Source organism: Talpa occidentalis, unplaced genomic scaffold (genome assembly GCF_014898055.3).
Source record: "Talpa occidentalis isolate TD23 unplaced genomic scaffold, MPIMG_talOcc4v2.1 talOcc4.3, whole genome shotgun sequence".
Taxonomy (NCBI): Eukaryota; Metazoa; Chordata; class Mammalia; order Eulipotyphla; family Talpidae; genus Talpa; species Talpa occidentalis.
The window spans coordinates 40361598-40379498 of record NW_023603184.1 but is presented as its reverse complement, the minus strand read 5'-3'; the positions used below and the strand labels follow the sequence as shown (position 1 = coordinate 40379498).

General features: G+C 53.0%; 1 protein-coding gene across 2 annotated transcripts; it reads right to left on the bottom strand.

Annotated features, from left to right (window-relative positions):
- Positions 1 to 5111: 5111 nt before the first annotated feature.
- SERPINH1 (serpin family H member 1) lies at positions 5112 to 14975 on the bottom strand. 2 transcript variants are annotated; one of them, XM_037522981.2, is made up of 6 exons: positions 14776 to 14975; positions 13173 to 13216; positions 10080 to 10723; positions 8589 to 8687; positions 8249 to 8481; positions 5112 to 6138 (listed from the first exon to the last, which is right to left on the bottom strand). In XM_037522981.2, the coding sequence occupies exons 3-6, from the start codon at positions 10687 to 10689 to the stop codon at positions 5836 to 5838; spliced, it is 1245 nt and encodes a 414-aa protein (XP_037378878.1). In that variant the 5' UTR covers positions 10690 to 10723; positions 13173 to 13216; positions 14776 to 14975; the 3' UTR covers positions 5112 to 5835. The 2 variants fall into 2 exon arrangements, with proteins under 2 accessions (XP_037378878.1, XP_037378879.1); XM_037522982.2 differs by lacking the exon at positions 13173 to 13216 and having other exon boundaries at positions 14776 to 14880.
- Positions 14976 to 17901: the final 2926 nt, after the last annotated feature.

Below are 17901 nucleotides of genomic sequence, written 5' to 3'. Positions count from 1 at the left end.
CCATTGTGTGCATATGCCACATCTTCTTTATCCACTCATCTGTCATTGGGGCGTAGTTTGTTTCCATAACTTAGCTGCTTTAAATAGTGCTGCAGGGCCTCCCCGGTGGCGCAGCGGTTGAGCGCTTGGTTGCAAAGCTGCCTGCAGCCTCTGCAGTGCCGGTTCGATCCCCGGCTGCTCCCCAGCCACCGGAGGAGGATCCCACATGGCGCGCAGACCTCTGCTCCCCTCAGCAGTGTACTTCGGTCCTTCTGCCTGTTCCCTGCTCTGGCTCTGGTGAATTCTCTCACCCTCCCGTGCTTCTGACTGTACCCAGCGCATGTATAAATAAACAAACAAACAAAAATAAATAAAAATGCATGCCTCTTAAAAAAAAAAAAAAAAAAAAACAAGTCATCCAAAAAAAAAAAAAAAAATAGTGCTGCAGTGAAGTTAAGAGTGCATATTTCTGCAAATCGGTGTTTTGGCATTTTTCAGGTAGGTATCTAAAAGTGGTATTGCTAGATCATAAGGAAGATCTATTTTAAAAACTGAAAAATCTCCATAATGTTTTCATAGGGACTGGGCCAGTCTCCCTTCCTACCAGCCCTCTGTATTCTCATCAATACTTCTTGTTCCTGGTGGTTTGGTTTTTTTTTTTTTTAAGATTTATTTATTTATACAAGAACCAGGGTACAGGCCAGAACCACAGGAAGGTGAGAGGATCCACCAGAGACAGAGTGGGGAACAGAACAGGCAGACTGACGAAATACACTGCTGAGGGGAGCAGCGGGCGAGACAGGCGAGGTCTGCCGCACCATGTGGGCTTCTCCCCAGCCAGCCTGGATTGAACCCACACTGCAGAGGATTGAACCCGCACTGCGGACAGATTCACAGTGCAGAGCTCAACTGCCTGCGCCACCAGGGAGGCCTTGTTCCTGGTGTTTTTTGATATGGGCCTTCCTAATGGGGTGAGGTTTTGATTTGCATTTCCCTCGTGGTGAGTGATGTTGAACATTTTTTCATGTACCTGTTGGCTGTCTGTATGTCTTCTTTGGAGAAGTGTCTCTTTAACTCTTCTGCCCATTTTTTGATTGGGTTATTTGCTTTCTTGTTGAGTTCTATGAGCTCCCTGCAGATCTTGGTCACTAGCTCCTTGTCAGACATACAATGTGTAAATATTTTCTCCCATTCAGTAAGGTGTCTCTTCATTTGAACAAGAGTTTCTTTTGCTCTGCAGAAGCTTTTTATTTTGAAGTAGTCCCATGTCCCGACCCGCGGGATTCGGAGGCACGAAAAGAGAAGGGCTGAGGATTGAAATGAGGGGCTTGAGACAACTTGACGCTAGCGTTTACTTCTTTATTTTTCTTTTACCTTTCTTTTACTTTTCCCTATCTTTCTACCTTCCCTGACCTTCTCTCTGCTCCTCTCGCAATAACCTCTCTCGCAATAACCACCTCTCTCGCAATAACCACCTCTCTCGCAATAACCTCTTGCAATAACCTCTCGACCTTCTCGTGGTTCTCTTCTTATATCCTGGTAGCTCCTCTCATCGTACCTCCCAGTCTCATTTGATTAATAGGAAACACCTGTGGTTTCTCAGCAGGCAAACGGTAAAGCGCAAACTAATTAATAGCACGTGTGTTGCGCAACACGGCGCATGCTCCAGGCGGCTCCGGACAGTCCCATTTGTTTATTTTTGCTTTTTTTTCTGATCATTGAAGTTGAGTCCCCAAAGACATCTCTGCATCCAATGTCTGAGGATTTTTGCATGTTTTCTTCTATGTATTTCATGGTTTCAACTCTTTCATCCAAGTCTTTAATCCTTTTTGAGTTAATGTTTATGTATGGTATGAGATAGTAGTCTAGTTTCATTCTTTTGCATGTGGCCGTCCAGCTTTCTCAACAGCATTTGTTGAAGTGACTTTTCTTTCTCCATTTTATGCTCTTGTGAGCCCGTTTTTTCATGTATAACATTGGACAGTAACAGCCACCCTGAGGGAAGCTCCGAGGATTAGAGCCATGTGTCAACAACAAAATAGGAAGGTGGGCCTCCTCGGTGGTGCAGCGGTTGAGTGCTGGGCTGCGAAGCTGCCTGCAGCCTCTGCAGCACCGGTTTGATCCCCGGCCACCTGCAAGGGCCCTACATGGCGCGACAGACCTCTCCTGCTGCCCACTGCTCCCCTCAGCAGTGTATTTCGTCAGTCTGCCTGTTCTCTTCCCCACTCTGGCTCGGGTGAATTCTCTCACCCTCCCGCGCTTCTGACTGCACCCAGTGCTTATATAAATAAATAAATAAATCTTTAAAACAAAACAAAACAGTAAGGCGTGCCTCCCCGGTGGCGCAAGGTGTTAAGACGCAGCACTATGAAGCTATCCACAGCCACTGCAGCACGAGTTCAATCCCCAGCCAGGATGGTGACCCACATAGCACAGCAGACCTCTCCTGTCTCGCCTGCTGCTCCCCTCAGCAATGTGTTTCAGTACATCTGCCTGTTCTGTTCCATGCTCTGTCTCTGGTGAATCCACTCACCACCCTGCACCTCTGGCCTACACCCCAGCTCTTGTATGCATAAATAAATTTTCAAAAGTAAGGAAATGCAACATTTCAGAGACATCTTGAAATGTTCCAAAGGCCACACACTAGGCTATAAATCCTGAGAAGCCATGGTTGCACAATAGGTTATACTCACTCCTGTTTTTCTCAGTATGTTCTTCCTTATATTTGCCTTCCACTTCTCTACCTTGTCCAGGTGTGATTTTGCACTCAAGAATTTCTTTCCCATCTTTGCCCAGTTTCAGCCTTGTGATAAGCACATTGCTTTGGTGAATACCCACGTGAATAGCTGCACCTTAGCCTTCTGCCACATCTCTGTGGAGAACAGGGACATATCTTCCCACACACATGCAAGGAAGCACTGCAGTGGCACTTGCGGTTTGGCTGTGGTCCAAGGAAGTGGTTGAACTTTGTGATGACCATGTGGTTGTGGGCTAGCTCAGACTCAATGCCTCTCCGTACTTGGGACTCACTTCCAGGACTCACCATCCAGCAGTAGCCAAGTCTCTGACACTTTACACCTACTACAGCAGGTGTGAAGAATACTGAGCTCCGGAGCTCCCTCAGAATGGCCCCAGGCAGCAGGAAAGCCCCACACTGGCCATGCCACTGGGTAGTCCCCACCAGCCTCCATTCCTATCCTGATTCATCCCCCTGCCCTGGCCCTCTCTACTCCAGCACCTCCACCCCTCACTGTGAGGTAGGGGCATGGAACTTTCACCACCTTCCCGCCTGTCTGGATAGACACAGATGGTCTCAGGGTCCCCTTTGTGTCATCTGGCTGACCCCCCACATCCAGGCCTGCCTTCTTTCACTGCCCTCACCCACCTGATGCAGGGAAGCAGTTAAACTTTGGGTCCAGCTGTCCCGGGTCTCTGCCCCACTCTGAGCTGCATGTACAGGTCAAATGAGTGCCCACCTAACTGGCCTGCTGTAATGATCAAGTGGATTGACATGGAGATTAAGAAAGTCTGGCCAGTTCTGCTCCTGCCCTTCCTGACATGGAGGAAGACCAAAGACCCAACTGACTAGAAGCAGATCCCAACTCATCCTCAGCTAAATTCTTTCAGCCTCAGCTTATCACCTGAAAATAGGGGCTAATCCCTCCGTAGCCAAGATGTTAGAAGACTTATTCATCAAGTGAGTAGCATTGTATGTAGAGCACATAGAAGCAAAACACAAAGGTAGCACCAGCTATTATTTAAATCACTATCCTAATCAAGAAATGTCTACTCTCCTTAAGGGAGACCATGTCTCCTACTCCGGGGAGCCTTCCTTGATCTCCCCTTAACAATTATGGCTTCCACCTGTGGACACTTACAGCCCTGGTGCCCTTTTACAAAAGCCCTTTGACTTACTCAGCAATGCATGTGTGTGTGCGCGCACGTGCACAAACATGTGTGCCTCTTAGGTGTGTAAGAGGTATATGATATGTATGATGCTGAATCTAGGTGTAGGACATACAGTGATGAACATGACAAGGTCCCTATGCTCATGAAACTTCCATTCTTGTGGGGACAGACAGTATGTCAATCAGTGGATAATTTGATAGCACATGGTAGGGAAACTGAGGCAGGGGAAGGTCTCAGTGAGCAGATGGCATTCAAGCTTGGTTCTGGGTGACAAAAAAGCAGTCCTAAAAAGATCTGCAAGAACCACTAAACATGCAGAAAAAACAGCTGGTGCAAAGGCCCAGAGGCAGGGGACACATGTGGCATGTCTAGGGACAGAACTATCCAGTTGACTGGGAAACAGGGAGTACTGAGCACTATCCCTAAGTCTCCGCCCCTAGATGGAGCCACTTGACAGCAGAGACCTAATTTACTGGGTTCACAGCACAGTACAGACCTGGGACTCTGAACCATTTACAAATTCCATTTTGATGACAATGAATCAGCTGGCACTTCTGCAGCCCCATTTGCATCTTGGAGGATTCCAGCTCAGTTGCCCAAGAGGCGGAGGCTACCCCCCACCAACCTCTGAAACAGAGCTGTTGAGAGAGGGAAGCCAGAGAGCTTCCCAGAGAGCCTGAGTGACCTACCCAAGGTCACACAGCCAACAAGCAGCGGAAATGCTCTGCTCCACCACTTCCTTGGCCACAGTATCCCTGTACCCCACTCACCCTCTCCCTCGCTGAGGTGTGGTGTGAGGAGCCCAAGGCCTGTGAGAAAGAACCAGTATGAGGAAGGCCTTGTCGGATCTCTCCTCTCCTGCCACCAACCCAAACAACAAGGATCCCACAAGTTCCTTCCTTCCAAAGGCCTGTCTGAAGTCAGGCAGCCTGAGCTCGTGCCTTCTGGTCCTGGATATGGATGAAGTCAGCTTGGACTAAAAGCCTAGGGGGCTGAAGACCGGGCCCTGCAGAGCAGGACAGGGAGCCCAGTGCAGCACCATCCTTGTGTCCTGCAGCCCCATCTCTCCAGGGCTGCCAGGCCGAAACCATTTCCCGAGTCAGCATGCAGCGGGCTGGCCGCATGGTGCTATCTGCCAGCATTTCAGGGCTGGATATGGGCTGTTCATCACATATCTGACCTAAGAGAAAGAGCCCTTGTCCTCTGGGAAGAATGTCATGGAACTCTCCGGATCCAGTCACCTTCCAGGCGCTAGCCCATTTCACTGGAAAAGTTTTATTGAAAAAAATTACACAAATAAGTTCTTGGTTTGACAGCAACAAAGGCTCATTTCCCCCTTCCCTCCCCCTCTTTGAAAATCTGTAAAAGGGGGAAAAAATGTTCGTCCCTACAATGCCTAATGCAATGCTTCTTGAGTGTGCCTGGGAGACCCCCAAAAGTTATTTCCTGACCCCCCTCACTGGGGCCAGGGATATGATGGGAGTGCCAGTCCCGGGGACCACAGCACCTAGTTTAATAGTTGAGGGAAGTCGGGAGAAGACAGGGATGGGGGAGGGGAAGGGAGTGTGGGTCATGTCAGGAAGAGAGGCCCCATTTCACCAGGGCTGGGCTGAGCCCACCCCCTAGATTCTGTCTCACAGAGGAGCGAGTACATGGCTATAAATATGAACACTGGCTGAGGCAGGCTTGCTCCTAGGACTTGGAGCGCAGGGCACACCACCATTGCCCAGGTCCCGCAGGCCGTGGGCTCTGGGCTATCTGGAGGCCATGGCCAAGCAGAGTGGATTCTGGCCGGAACGGTCTGCTCACCCACAGGCCGCCCACTGCTTTCCCACCCCCACCCCGTGGAATATCCAAGGTCAGTACCTTAGTGCCCCCCACCCCCATAGCACCCATGTGTCTCAGGAGCCTTCGCCTGCCTCCTGCCATCCCATGCCCACGCTGGGCCTACAACTCATCTCGCATCTTGTCACCCTTAGGCCGGACCAGGCGCCCAATGAACAGTAGGGAGCCACTCTGGGTGTCTCGAACCAGGAAGATGAAGGGGTGGTCGGCGTAAAAGAGCTTGGGGCTGCGCAGCTCCTCACGCCCGTAGATGTCCTGGTCAAAGGGGTTGCCCTCTGTGTCCCACTCGAAGGCGGTGGCGTGGAACACGCTGGCCAGGTAGAGGTCCTTCTTGCCCGACATGCGTGACAGGTCTGCCTTGTTCTTGTCAATGGCCTCCGTCAGGCCCAGCCCGGCCAGGTGTTTCTGCGGGACAAGGTGGGTGCCAGGTGAGACAGTGGACCGGGCTCCCGGGCCCTCACCCTCCACCCACACCACCCCCCTTCCTGTTGTCCTAGCAACAAGACCACCACTGCTTGGCCGCTTCTGTGTGCCACATGTGGCTTGGACACTTCACTCTACTATTTTCGTGATTCTCTCAACCGCCCTACAAGAGCTTCCTGTTGTCGCTTCAGAGGAGGAAACTGAAACTCGGGGAAAAGGCAGAACTTTCCCTGGCGCTGCCAGTGCTTCTCCAAGTGGACATGGACACCCGCCTCCAGCATGACCTGGGGCTGAGGTGAAATGCACCCGCCCAACCCCAGCCCAGAATGACAGGAGCCAAACCACCAGGGCTGGGCCTGGGAACTTTTCAAACAAACTCTCCAGGTAATTCTTAGCACGCTCAAATTTGAGAAAGGCTAATCTAAGGACAGTCACTCAGGAAACCTTTCTGGAGCAATATGATGTCTGGGATTTGCTTCAGAATAATTTGATGGAAGGGGGAAGATGTGTATAATAGATGTATCTTTACTGGCTGTAAGTTGAGATGCTGGTCAGTGCTAGGTGTGGGTATGTGAGGGCTCATTATGCTAAACTCTCTATTTAATGTATTTTTATACACTTTCATAGAATATTAAAACACACATGTACTATACATACACTCTTTCCACAGCCCATGGAAGCCAGTACAAGCACTTTCTTATGTGACCTGTGCTGACATGCAGCCTCACCCCTCATCCTGTCCCACCACTGCTCCCCACTGCAACCTCAATGGCACCTCCATGGCTACCCTCTCTCCCTTTAGGGCTCTTAGATACCACATCTTCCAGGAAGCCTTCCCTAGGCCACATCTCTGGGCCATCCTCTGGGCCTCAGTACCCAGTGTCTGGACCTGTCTATCTCTCCCACCTAGCTCAAACCCACCCCCACCCTCAATTCAGGGTAGGGCCCATGTCCCTGGCTCTCCCTGTGAAAGAGACAGCAATAAAGGCACTTTGGCTGAATGAACAGCAGCTTCTGGAGCCCAGGCTTCTGCAGAACAGGTACTAGACACAGGGTCTTGAGACGGGCATTCCAGGCCCAGCTATTCACTCACTTCAACTTTCCCAACTCAATCTACCCCATGGACTGGAGGGGAGTGTGTCCACCAGGGTTCCAGGAGAAAGAAGAGCAGACCAGCCTCTGCAGAAGGGGCTGGGGAAGAGTTGGGCAGACCCAGGACAGAGATAGGGACAGCTCCTCCTCAGAAGTCCTCAGGGCCATCCACGGGAAGACCATTTAAGTGTCACTGTCTCTGGGTAGGAGCCTAAGGCACATTTTTTCTCGGGTTTCATTGCACCACACTCCCGCAGCAGCAAGTCTGAATCAATTATGCGATGGGACTGCCAAAGGACCATGTCTGGCATCTAAGGCAAGAATCAGGTAATAGACAGTTTTCCTTTTCCAGTAGGTCAAAAATCTCTCCTGACATAAAGGCCATCTGAGTGCGCACCTTGGGGCCTAATTGTGGTTCTGCTACTTAACAGCCAGGAGGATCTTAGTGAGAGTCACTGATTCCGAGTCACCTAAGCTGTGGTGAGGGGGCAATAGGTGGAGCTGGCAGGTTAAGTTTCTGACCAACCTAAGTGACTAATAGCTGAGATCACTTAGTTTTATTAACGCCAGGGGCACTGTAACAGTCTGAAACTGCAGCCAGTGGGATTAAGGGCATGGTTTGGTGCTAAATGTTTGAGTGACTGGTTGTGTGATTTTGGATGGGCTTTTTAACCCTTCTGAGCCTCAGTTTCCTCATCTATAAGATAAGGTTCATAGTCCTGCCTAATAAAGTTTTGAGAATTGAGAGTTTAATACATATAAAGTGCTTAGAAGAGTGCCTGGCATAGAGCAGTGCCCGGTTATATTTAGCTACTGATGTTATCATCACCTCCCCAAGGGCAACGCCCATGCCTCCTCCCCCCAGCTTTCTCCACAACAGAGCCCAGTGCTGCTTACACAGCCAGGAGGGCTCAGGACAGACCTGCTGAGCTGGCGAATGGGTGTCCCAAGTACTGCCCCCGCCAAGGCCCACATGCCATCAAGCTGGGCTTCCTCTCACCTGCAGGTCATGGGTCACCTCCACCACACCCTTGGGCAGGGAGATAGCGACAGCCTTCCTCTGCATCTTCCCCATCCAGGTCTTCAGCTGCTCTTTGGTGAGCAATTTTTCAAGGCGCTCAAGGGGCTCCACATGGTGGGGCATGAGGATGATGAGGCTGGAAAGCTTGTGGGCTAAGGGCATCTCTACAATTTGCAGTTTCTCTTTCTCGTCGTCATAGTAGTTGTAGAGGCCTGGGAGAGGAGCAGAGAGGGCACTGCGTGTGCTGTGGGGCAGGGGCAGGCCAGGCCCCAAGCTCCCTCAGACCCCGACCTTGGTGCCTACTCCACAAGGCACTTACCTGTTCGGTGCATCATCGTGACACCCACGGTATAGGAGCGGGTCACCATGAAGCCACGGTTGTCCACCATCTTGTGGTGGAATTTCTCATCCCAGTGTGCTGTAGGGAGAAGTAGAACACAAGGTCAAAACACACGTCCCTGGGCCTCCCTGGTGGCACAAGGGGTTAAGACGCAACCTATGAAGCTGACGGCAGCCACTGCAGCACGAGTTCAATCTCTAGCCAGGGAGCAACCCACATGGTGCAGCAGACCTCTCCTGCCTCGCCCGCTGCATCCCTCAGCAGTATTTCAATCTGCCTATTCTATTCCCCACTGTCTCTGGTGAATCCTATCACCGCCCGCACCTCTGGCCTGTACCCCATTCTTGTTTGCATAAATAAATAAATCTTTAAAAAAAAAATACATGTTCCCCACCCCCAAGTCACAATCACAACCCACACCCCTCCCAACCGCATACCCTGCTTTATCCCTGCCGCAGGTCTTTGTTTCAGTCTTCAGAGCTCACTGACAGCCTACATCACCTCCACCTTGAGCACCCAGCCCACAGAGTACATGTGTACTTTGGGAGTGTCAGAGGGTGTTGGCCCCAAACATGCTGCCTGAAGACACCACACTCTATAGTCAGGGCTGAATGTCCCCAATGACAAAGGATTTCTTCAGAAGGACCCTTCAGCTCAGTCCCTGCCACCTCCACCTCAGCCCTGGTGCCTATTAGGTATTCAGGCAATACATGCTGAGATGGAGTTCTCACTCCACTTCTACCCTCCACTAACTGAGGGGTCTGTATCCTGGACAGGGAGGGTCTTAAGATCATCGATTATCCTTACTTCTTGTCCACAAGTCATGTCTTAGTAGCCAGATAAATGACGCAAAAACCGCATGTATGGTGACAGTGACTGTGCCCTGCCCTATGCAATAATAGATCTGTGTTCAAACCCAGCCTTGGCCACCGACAGGCTGAGAGACCTTTCACCCCTCCTACCGTTGGTCCTCTCATTTGTAAAACAGGGTTGCTTCATCCTCACAGTACTCTGTGGAATACCATCCATATAGTATTCAAAAATGCTCCTTAACCCCAAATTGAATCTTCAGTTCAATACAGATGCACTTGCACCGGAGTCCTGGCTCTGCTACCTGCTAGCTGAGCCTCAGTTTCCCCATCTGTGAAACGGAGATAACTGCTCTAAGGATTAGGCTAGCTCACCAATGAGGCCTAACTGATTTTTAATTGGTTGATTCCAAGACAAGCAACAGCACTTTGATGTGAAGAAACTAGGCAGACCAGACCCTCTGGAGTCCCTATGCTGGGCTTGATGCCTTTAGACAGCACTACACCTCTCTGGATCTAGTGTCTAGTATACACAAAGTGTTTGCCTCCATGGGGGTCTTATGAAGACTAAACGAGTCGCAGCGAGGTGTGCAGCCCAGGAATCCAAACTCTCGGTGAGGGTCTCAGAAGCATCACACCCGCCCAGGCCCTCGGGACTCACGCTTGAAGAACATGGCATTGACCAGCAGGGCGCCATCGGTGCGCTCCACGTCCTTGGTGACCTCAGGCAGCTTGCCGTCGGTGGTCTGCGCGGCCCACTCATTAATGGACTGCAGGGCGCTGCGCTTGTCGCGGAAGTTGATCTTGGAGTGCTCGCAGTTGTAGTGCTGCTTGCTGCTGCGCACGAAGTCGTCGGCGAAGCTCACCGAGCTGGGCCCGTACAGGCGGCTGCCCAGCTTCCAGGTCACGTTGCGCGCAGTGCTGTTGCTGAGCGAGCGGAGCAGCTCCCCCAGGCCGGCGTGCACCTCCTCGTCCCGCAGCTGCTCGGCGCTCAGCACCGCTTTGGCCTGCGACGCGGTGGCCGCCTTGCCGCCCAGCGACACCAGCCCCAACGAGGAGGCCACCACCACTGGTGACAGCAGGATATTCTCCACCGCCTGGTCCTTGGCCATCGCCTGGTACAGGCTGAAGGCCAGCCCTGCACTGCGCTCAGCCAGGGTGGCTGCCTTGGGGCTCAGCTTCTCCGAGGAGCCAGAGGTTGATGGTTTCTTTACCTCTGCAGCGAGGGCTGCCGCCAGGAGGCAGGAGGTGAAGAGCAGGAAGCGGCGCATGGCTGGGAGGTGGGGTGTGTGGACTACGGAGGACCTGTGTGGGTTGCAGAGAAGGGACCACCCTGACGCTCTGGGTCTTCCTCCCAACCACCATCCCAGCCTCTGGCTGTCACCAAGTCCCCTGGAGATGGGAACGAGAGAACCTGGAGTTCTGGGGAGCCCAAACAAAACTTGGGGTTGGCCCAGATTGGGGGGTCTATCACTCTCTGAGGTCTTCTTTGACCCCCCCCAATTCAAATCAGGATTCCTGGCAAGTCACCACCCCCACGCTACTGACTTCTTGTACTGAACTTACAACCCTTGCACGTGTGTCTATTGTGTATTCTTTCCACCCCCCGACTAGTCTGTGACCTCCAGGACAAGAAACCCAACCAGTCTGGTTTCCCTCTTATATCCCCAGGACCCAGCACATTAAGAGGCCTCAGCTATTCCTGAGTGAACAGAAGCCAGGCCCACGTGGCCAGACCTGGGTGTGTATAGAGGTTAGCTCTGATCTCATACAAACCTGGGGGCCATTTCCAGGGGAAGAGAGGCAGATGGGCTGAGGGTCTGCAGAGAGAGCAGGTGCCTGGGAAAAGGCTGTCATGTGGGACAGAGCCTGTGCCCCACCCCCGTTTCATTCTGTTCATAGATAGGCCTGCTCCCCCTCCCTTTCATTCTGTTCTGGGATGTTAATGAGTCACTGGTTTGGTTCACTCATTAAGTGAAGAAACCCAGATGCACCACTCTGCTGGCCCAAGAGCGACCTTGAGTGTGCGTGTGTGTTCACCATTCTCTGAGCCTCAGTCTCGCTTTTCCAAGCTGTAAGCACCTAGGCCTCTCTGACCATGGAGACATATCTTGGCAGGAATGTGCCCATCGCCCTCAGCCCCCGCAGCAAATGGGAAATCCCCCAGACAAAATCTGGGGAGAGGTGGGAGGTTTCCTGAGAGGAAGGATACTGGGGGAGGAGTAAATCACAGCTCAACGGAACAGTGACAATCCTCCCCTCGCCAGAGGCCAGCCAGAGGTGTGTTTAGCCTCCCAGGAAGCTGGGGCCATAATAGATTCCGTTCTGCTCTCCCATCTGACATCCGCTGCCACAGGGGCCTCTACCCTGTGGCATCAAGGTTGTCCTCAGCCCCCCTCCCAGACCTGTGCAGTAGTAGTGGTCCTTGGGACAAGCCACACTCCCCTGCTTTAGCTTATGCAGCAAGACAGAAAAGGAGGCGACACAGCAAGGGGCAGGGTTGGAAGGAAACCTGGTAGAGGCTGGGATCCCGCTGCTCTGGCAGATCCCATCTCCTAATCCTCCTCCAGGAAGACCCTCAAGACTTCAGCCTCCATGGAAGCACTGGATGTCTGGGAAAACTGCTGCAGCCATCCTGTGAATCCAGAGAGGACCCCCATCCTCCCCCCCAGCCCCCCGCCTCCCTGGGCTGCCACCTTCTGGAAGGTGCAGTGAAAGGGAGAAGCAAAGTGTGCATGAGAGAGAGGTGTGTGTGTGTGGGGGGGGCCACTGAGATGCACAAATGTCCCAGACAGTTCAAAGGAGATCTGTTCCTTAGAGTACAAGATGGGTGAGAGTTACCCTAACACAGAGATTGGGGAGGGATATTCAGGGTCTAAGCCACTTTCCTTGCAGTCCCGGCTCCTTCTCCACTAGAACTGGGGTCTCAGCTCTGAGGTCACTCAAAAGCGGAGTGACCATAAAATTTATTGCACAAACAAGGTCACTAAAAGAGAGAAAGGGGGTACTACATATGCCAGGACATCAGGCATATATGGTCACCCTGTTCAAAGGCCACCTCTAGTTCACACAACTGATGCCAGCGCACAGGCCCTGCAGAGGCCACCAGCATCCTCTTGGGACACGGTCACAGAGTCCAGCTCACAGGCCTGCCACGTGGCAGACACCATCTTGACAACCACCGCCCCCAGCCAGCCAGCACCTCAGAGGACTGGGAGGAGCTTTTCCAAGAAAGCTCTAAATGACTAGTTTGGGATTCCGCAGGCAGCCACACAGCTGCGCTCCTGCTTGCTCTGTCCTGGTGACGTGGCAGGCTAGAAATTGAACTAGCAGAAAGGGGCTTCCAGCCTAGGAAACAAGAGGCCTGGTATCAGGACACAGGGGTGGCAAAGAGCTTCCCTGGCCTTGGCATTGAATCTGCTCACCGGTCTCCGAAGGGAGATGCTTCGCTGGGGAGAAGGGCTGCTCTGTTAACCCAACAGCAGAAACGAGAAAGACAAGTCACTGCAAGCAAGCCAGCCTCCCACAGCCCAGCCCATGTTGCACGGAGAAATCCCAGCCCTTAGGCCGAGGTTAGCTGATTCACAGTCCCACAAAGACAAATACATGATCAGAGAGCCAGGGGCTGTGCCCCCAGCTAGCCAGACTGTGTTGAGACTGGATTCTGGGTTTTTATCAGAGGGAAGGGAAGCAGATGCTGGGAGAGAGGAGGGCACCAGAGAGGGTCTCCAACACTTGAGAGAGTCTAAAGTACCTTGAAACTGCCTCAGGGGGAGGTCAATGCCTGCCTTTTTCATTCTGAAAGAAAACAGAAGAGTGAGGAGGATGGGATAGGGCAGAGCAGAGGAGATGGTGAGAAGGGGCCCTGAAAGTCTGACCCCCAAATGGAACCCCATCTGCACTGCCCCTGGCACAGAAGGTACAACTGTTACAGAGCAGCCCCGACATAAAACGGGTTGCCTGGCTGTGGCGTGGAGTCCACAAAGCCTGTATGGAATTAGCTTTAGGACATCCTTTCCCCCCTAACACAACCAGTCCCAAATCTACAGGGGCCTTGGAGGTCATCCTACTCACTGTACAGTGGGAGAAACTGAGGCCAGAGAGCACCAGGGAAACCACCTCAGATCCCATAGGGATCACTGGGGATCAGACCTCCCTGCAGAGTTCTTTCCTCTAGAAGCACCCACAGAGCCCCTCCTGAGGGTTAGAAAGCGCATCCTGTTATGCAAACAGTACAAAACACTTCTGCTAGGAATCCTGGTGACTGGAGACAAAAGGAGGGGGTTGGGAAGTCTCAGGAAGGGGGGATGGGCCGATGAAGCAGCAGGGAAAAGGAGGGTGTGGTCCAAGCCAGAGATTTCCAGGGAACCGAATTCCCCTAATTTTCCCATACCTCCATCCGGGCCTTGCTGCCCAGAGGGACCAGCCGGAAAGCAGGGAAGAGGAGGGGCAAGCCTTCAGGCCATGCTGGAAGGGGCCTGGGTTCTTTTTCTTCCACTCCACCAGCTCAGGAATGTTCCTAAGCTGGGGGGCAGGAAACCCCAGCCTCTGGTAGTGGCCTTAACCCCGTAGTTACTCCAGGAGCCAGGTGGCAGTAAACAGATGAGGGTGGGTGACTCAGTGTTCTAGTCATTTCTTCCTTTCCCCTTTGCTGGGAGGAGAGAGCTGCAGACCCTACTGACTCCGCTCATCCTTGGGCGTGGGAGGGAGGTGGTCAAATCCCTCCTTTAGCTGCCATCACCTACACACGCTGGCTCTGACCAGAAATGGAGCCACCCTTGTCGACTCTTTCCAAACTGAGGGGACCCCAAGAACCAAGACCCACATCCCTGGAAAATTCAAGACTATTTTCTCACCTCTTCTACCCACCTAACTTCAGGGTGCCCATATAACCCCCACAAACCTATGAGGAGGCTGATCCCACCAATCCTTGCTGACCCTTAGGCCAGAATAGGAGGCACCGCAAACACCAAGCTGGCCTGGCCTCCCCAACCCTGCTTAAGGGACCCTAGGCCCCAACCCTGTCCCCTGCCTCCTCGTTCCTGCAGAAGGTGGAGTCTCCGCGTCCCAGCCCCCAGTGTACTGTTTCCTCTCTGCCATCAGCAGTCCAGCCCCAAACTTCTGGGGAGCCCTGCAGTTCTCTGGGACCCTCCGAAGGCCCGACTTCCGCGCTGGGCTGCGACCTGCCCTCAGGCGCGCTGCGCCACCGCAATCCAGCCCGGGTTCTGGATCCGGACCCTCCTGCTGCCCCCAGTGCCAGGGACTTAACTTTGTGGTCTCCAGGTTGGTCCCTAAGCCTCCCGGGGCTGCCCGCGCCCTCCGCTCCCCGGAGCGCCCCCCTAGCGCCCGCCCCTTACCTGGGCCGGGCTGGGCAGGCGCCGGGACCCGGGTCTGGGAGACGCGGAGCCGACGGATTCCACTCTCCGGCGCTCCCCCACTCTCCAGACCTATATATGGTCCCCCCCCCTCCCTCCCGCTCGTCCCGAGAAACTTCTGGAAAGTTGGAAAAGCTTCCGGAGGGCGCCCCGGCTCAGCCAAAAAAAGCCAAAGACCTCCCCCAACCCGCCCAGGCTCCCGCCCCCTCCCTGTCCGCGCTCTCCCGGCCCCTGGGTCCTACTGCCCCCCTGGTCCGAGGAGCGGCGGGGCGCCCCGCCGGGACCCCAGGCCTCGGGGGGGACTAGCGCGGGGTCCAGAGAGTCGGGGCGTGCTTGGACGCAGCGGAGACTCAGGACCCTGTGGCCCCCGAGGTGCTGGGAAGGGAGAGTCGGGCCACCGAGAGGAGGGGACGTCCGGTCCCCAGGTCCAGTTCCCAGGATAGGAGTCCCCCCACTGCACCCCCAGGCTTTCCGCACAAATCAGACTGTCCTTGAATCACGTTCCTAGCAGCAGCATCTCCTGCTTTGCAGGGGCTCTGCCTGCAAGTGGATCTGTTCCCAATTTTCCAACTGAAACTAAACCGGGTCCCCCTGCATGCTCCCTTCTGGGGGAGGGGGCAGTGGAAGTGGGGGGGTGCGCTCCTTCTTTGCCTCAGGGAAGTGGTCAGAGGTAGGAGGTAGGGCCCTTCTCCATCAGAAGATATTTATCCTGAACACCTTAGCCCAGATCAACCTCAGTGACCACCCTGAGGGGGGAATGGGAGCAGACCTAGCGTCTGACCCTCACCCCACCAGAGCCACTGGGGAACCTCAGTTGGCCTGCCTGGGCCTGGGGTGCACAGGAAGGAAGTTGTGCTAAGTACTATAGGTGTCCACTAAGTAATAACAGTGTGTGACCCTACGCAAGTGACTTTCCTTTTCTGGGCCTCAGTTCCCTTGGCTGTGAAGTGTGGTGCTAAGTCATTCCTGGCTTCCTTCCACTGTCTGCCTCTCTCCTTGGTCATCCCTACCCTCCTGCAGGTTTGGGACCCTCCCACAGAGAGCCTGTCTCACTATCAACTCCTCTCATCTCATCCTCCCACAACTGATAGTCCTTTAGCTCTGAGCTAAGATAAGTTACTCATTTCTGTTCTAGGTGCTGAAGACACAACTAATAGGACAAAGTCCCTATTCTCAAAGATGCAGCTTCTCGTGTTGGTCCAGAACTCAGAAAGACAAAGGATTGCTTAGAACAACCCTGTTCCGCCTAAAATCTTTAATAGTGAAACGATAGATAACAGAGGGGCACGACATGGAGGAGAAGGGACAAGGTAGAAAGACACTTTCTTCATTGATTCCGTCCTTCAATCAGCAAACTGTTGAGTGTTATCTTCCTTCCAGGAACATCCCGGGACCCCTCGATCTTGGGAGTAAAAGAATCCCAGCACCCAGCAAGTGATTCATCTAAGTCCTTGGCAGCAGAGGTGGGAGATGGACGCTTTCTGGCTATCCCAGCCTGGTGGTGGTGGCTGCTCCGCCGGGGTCAGGGTGCTGCTGCTCAGAGCCTGCTTACAAGAAGAGCTGCAAGTGGAAAATGTGAGATCCCCAAAGCTACAGACTCTTTGAATCAGGATCAAAGAATCAAAGATTATTTGAATCCTAAAGTTCTCATCATAAAACACTATTATCTTACTGGAAGCCTCTTGGAATCTTTGAATCCATGTAAGGAATCTTAGAATGTTAACTCTCAGCCACAAAGAATTTTAGAATAAAAGTGTTAAGGAAGAAATGACAAGGCATGGCAGAGGTTCTGGATTCCTGTTTGCAGCTGCAGGCAGAGGTCTTCTCTGCATATCCCAAAAGGGCATGGCCCCAGGCACCTCCAAGAGCCAGGAGCTCACCCTCTTTGGAGGCAGCCCAGTTTTCTTCCTTAGGACACTTCTGATCATTAACAAACTCTTGCAACCTTAGAGTGGAAAAAAAATCTCTTGGGTGTGATGTCCATCTCTTTGGGGTGCCTGTCCTTGTTCTTGTGCCTCAGCTCAACATTGCTTTTAAGGACTTTTTAGTTCTTGCTGTGAAGGAAGCTGCCAGAGTTACACACTAAACCCCACTTTCCACCTCACACCCCACCTCCAACTAAGCCCTCAGATGGTGATTGGTCAATGAGCTGAGCGTCCATCAAAGCTAGAGGAATGAAGGAATCACAATCCCACAAAGACTGCCTTTCTTCCACTCTCTTCCATCTCTCAACTCTCCTAGTCCTTTGGAGTGAGCTGAGTGCTGTGCCTGTCAGTGGCTGCCCTAAGAGGGAAGGGTAAACTGAGGCTTCTGCTTTAAAATAAACCCACAAGCCCAGAAGGTCTGAGTAGAAAGGACCAAATGTCTGGCATTTACAGACAGGGAAGCTAAGGCCTAGGGAAGGGGCTGTGTCTAAAGGCCCTCTGCCAGCCTCACCAGACCCCTGCCGTAGCCTCACTTGGGTCAAGAAGCGTCCTCCACAGCTTGTTGTGCTGCATTATCTCTGTCATCACCCTTTATTGTCACTGAATGTCACTGGGGGCTTTGGTACTCTGAGTCCCCAGAACCAACTCAAGTCACGCCCAGAAGAGGCACTTGGAAAGTCTAGCCTGTGACAGAGTGGATTGGGCACCTAGCGTGGCCCTCTATGGAAAGGAAGGCAAGGAAGGGCTCCTTTAAATTTCCAAGATCAGGAGAAAAATGTCAAGGGCCTTTGCCACAGTATTCTTAGCTCTGAACCCAACCCAGACACAGCTGACTCTAGCCCTTCCCCCACAGTCCCAGGGTGCACTTTCTGGAAAAAGCATTCTTTTTAAAGTGGGGAAAGACTGTGATGCAGAGAAACTCTCCAGCATTTTGTGTCTGGATTCTCCCAGTGCCTTGGCTCAGAGCCTGAACTGCTCCTGCCCCCTTTTCTCCCCACACAACTAGAGCCACAGCTGGAAATCCTCTAGGTCCCAAGAGGTGTTAGCAGCGGAAATAGAAAGCCATCCAGCTCAAGTACAGTCACACTCTCCAACACAGCTACACTGGCAGAGAGGAAAGCAGGCCCAGAGAGGGCGAGGGATCCACCCAAGGTCACACAGCAAGTCAGAGGTGCAGCTGAGC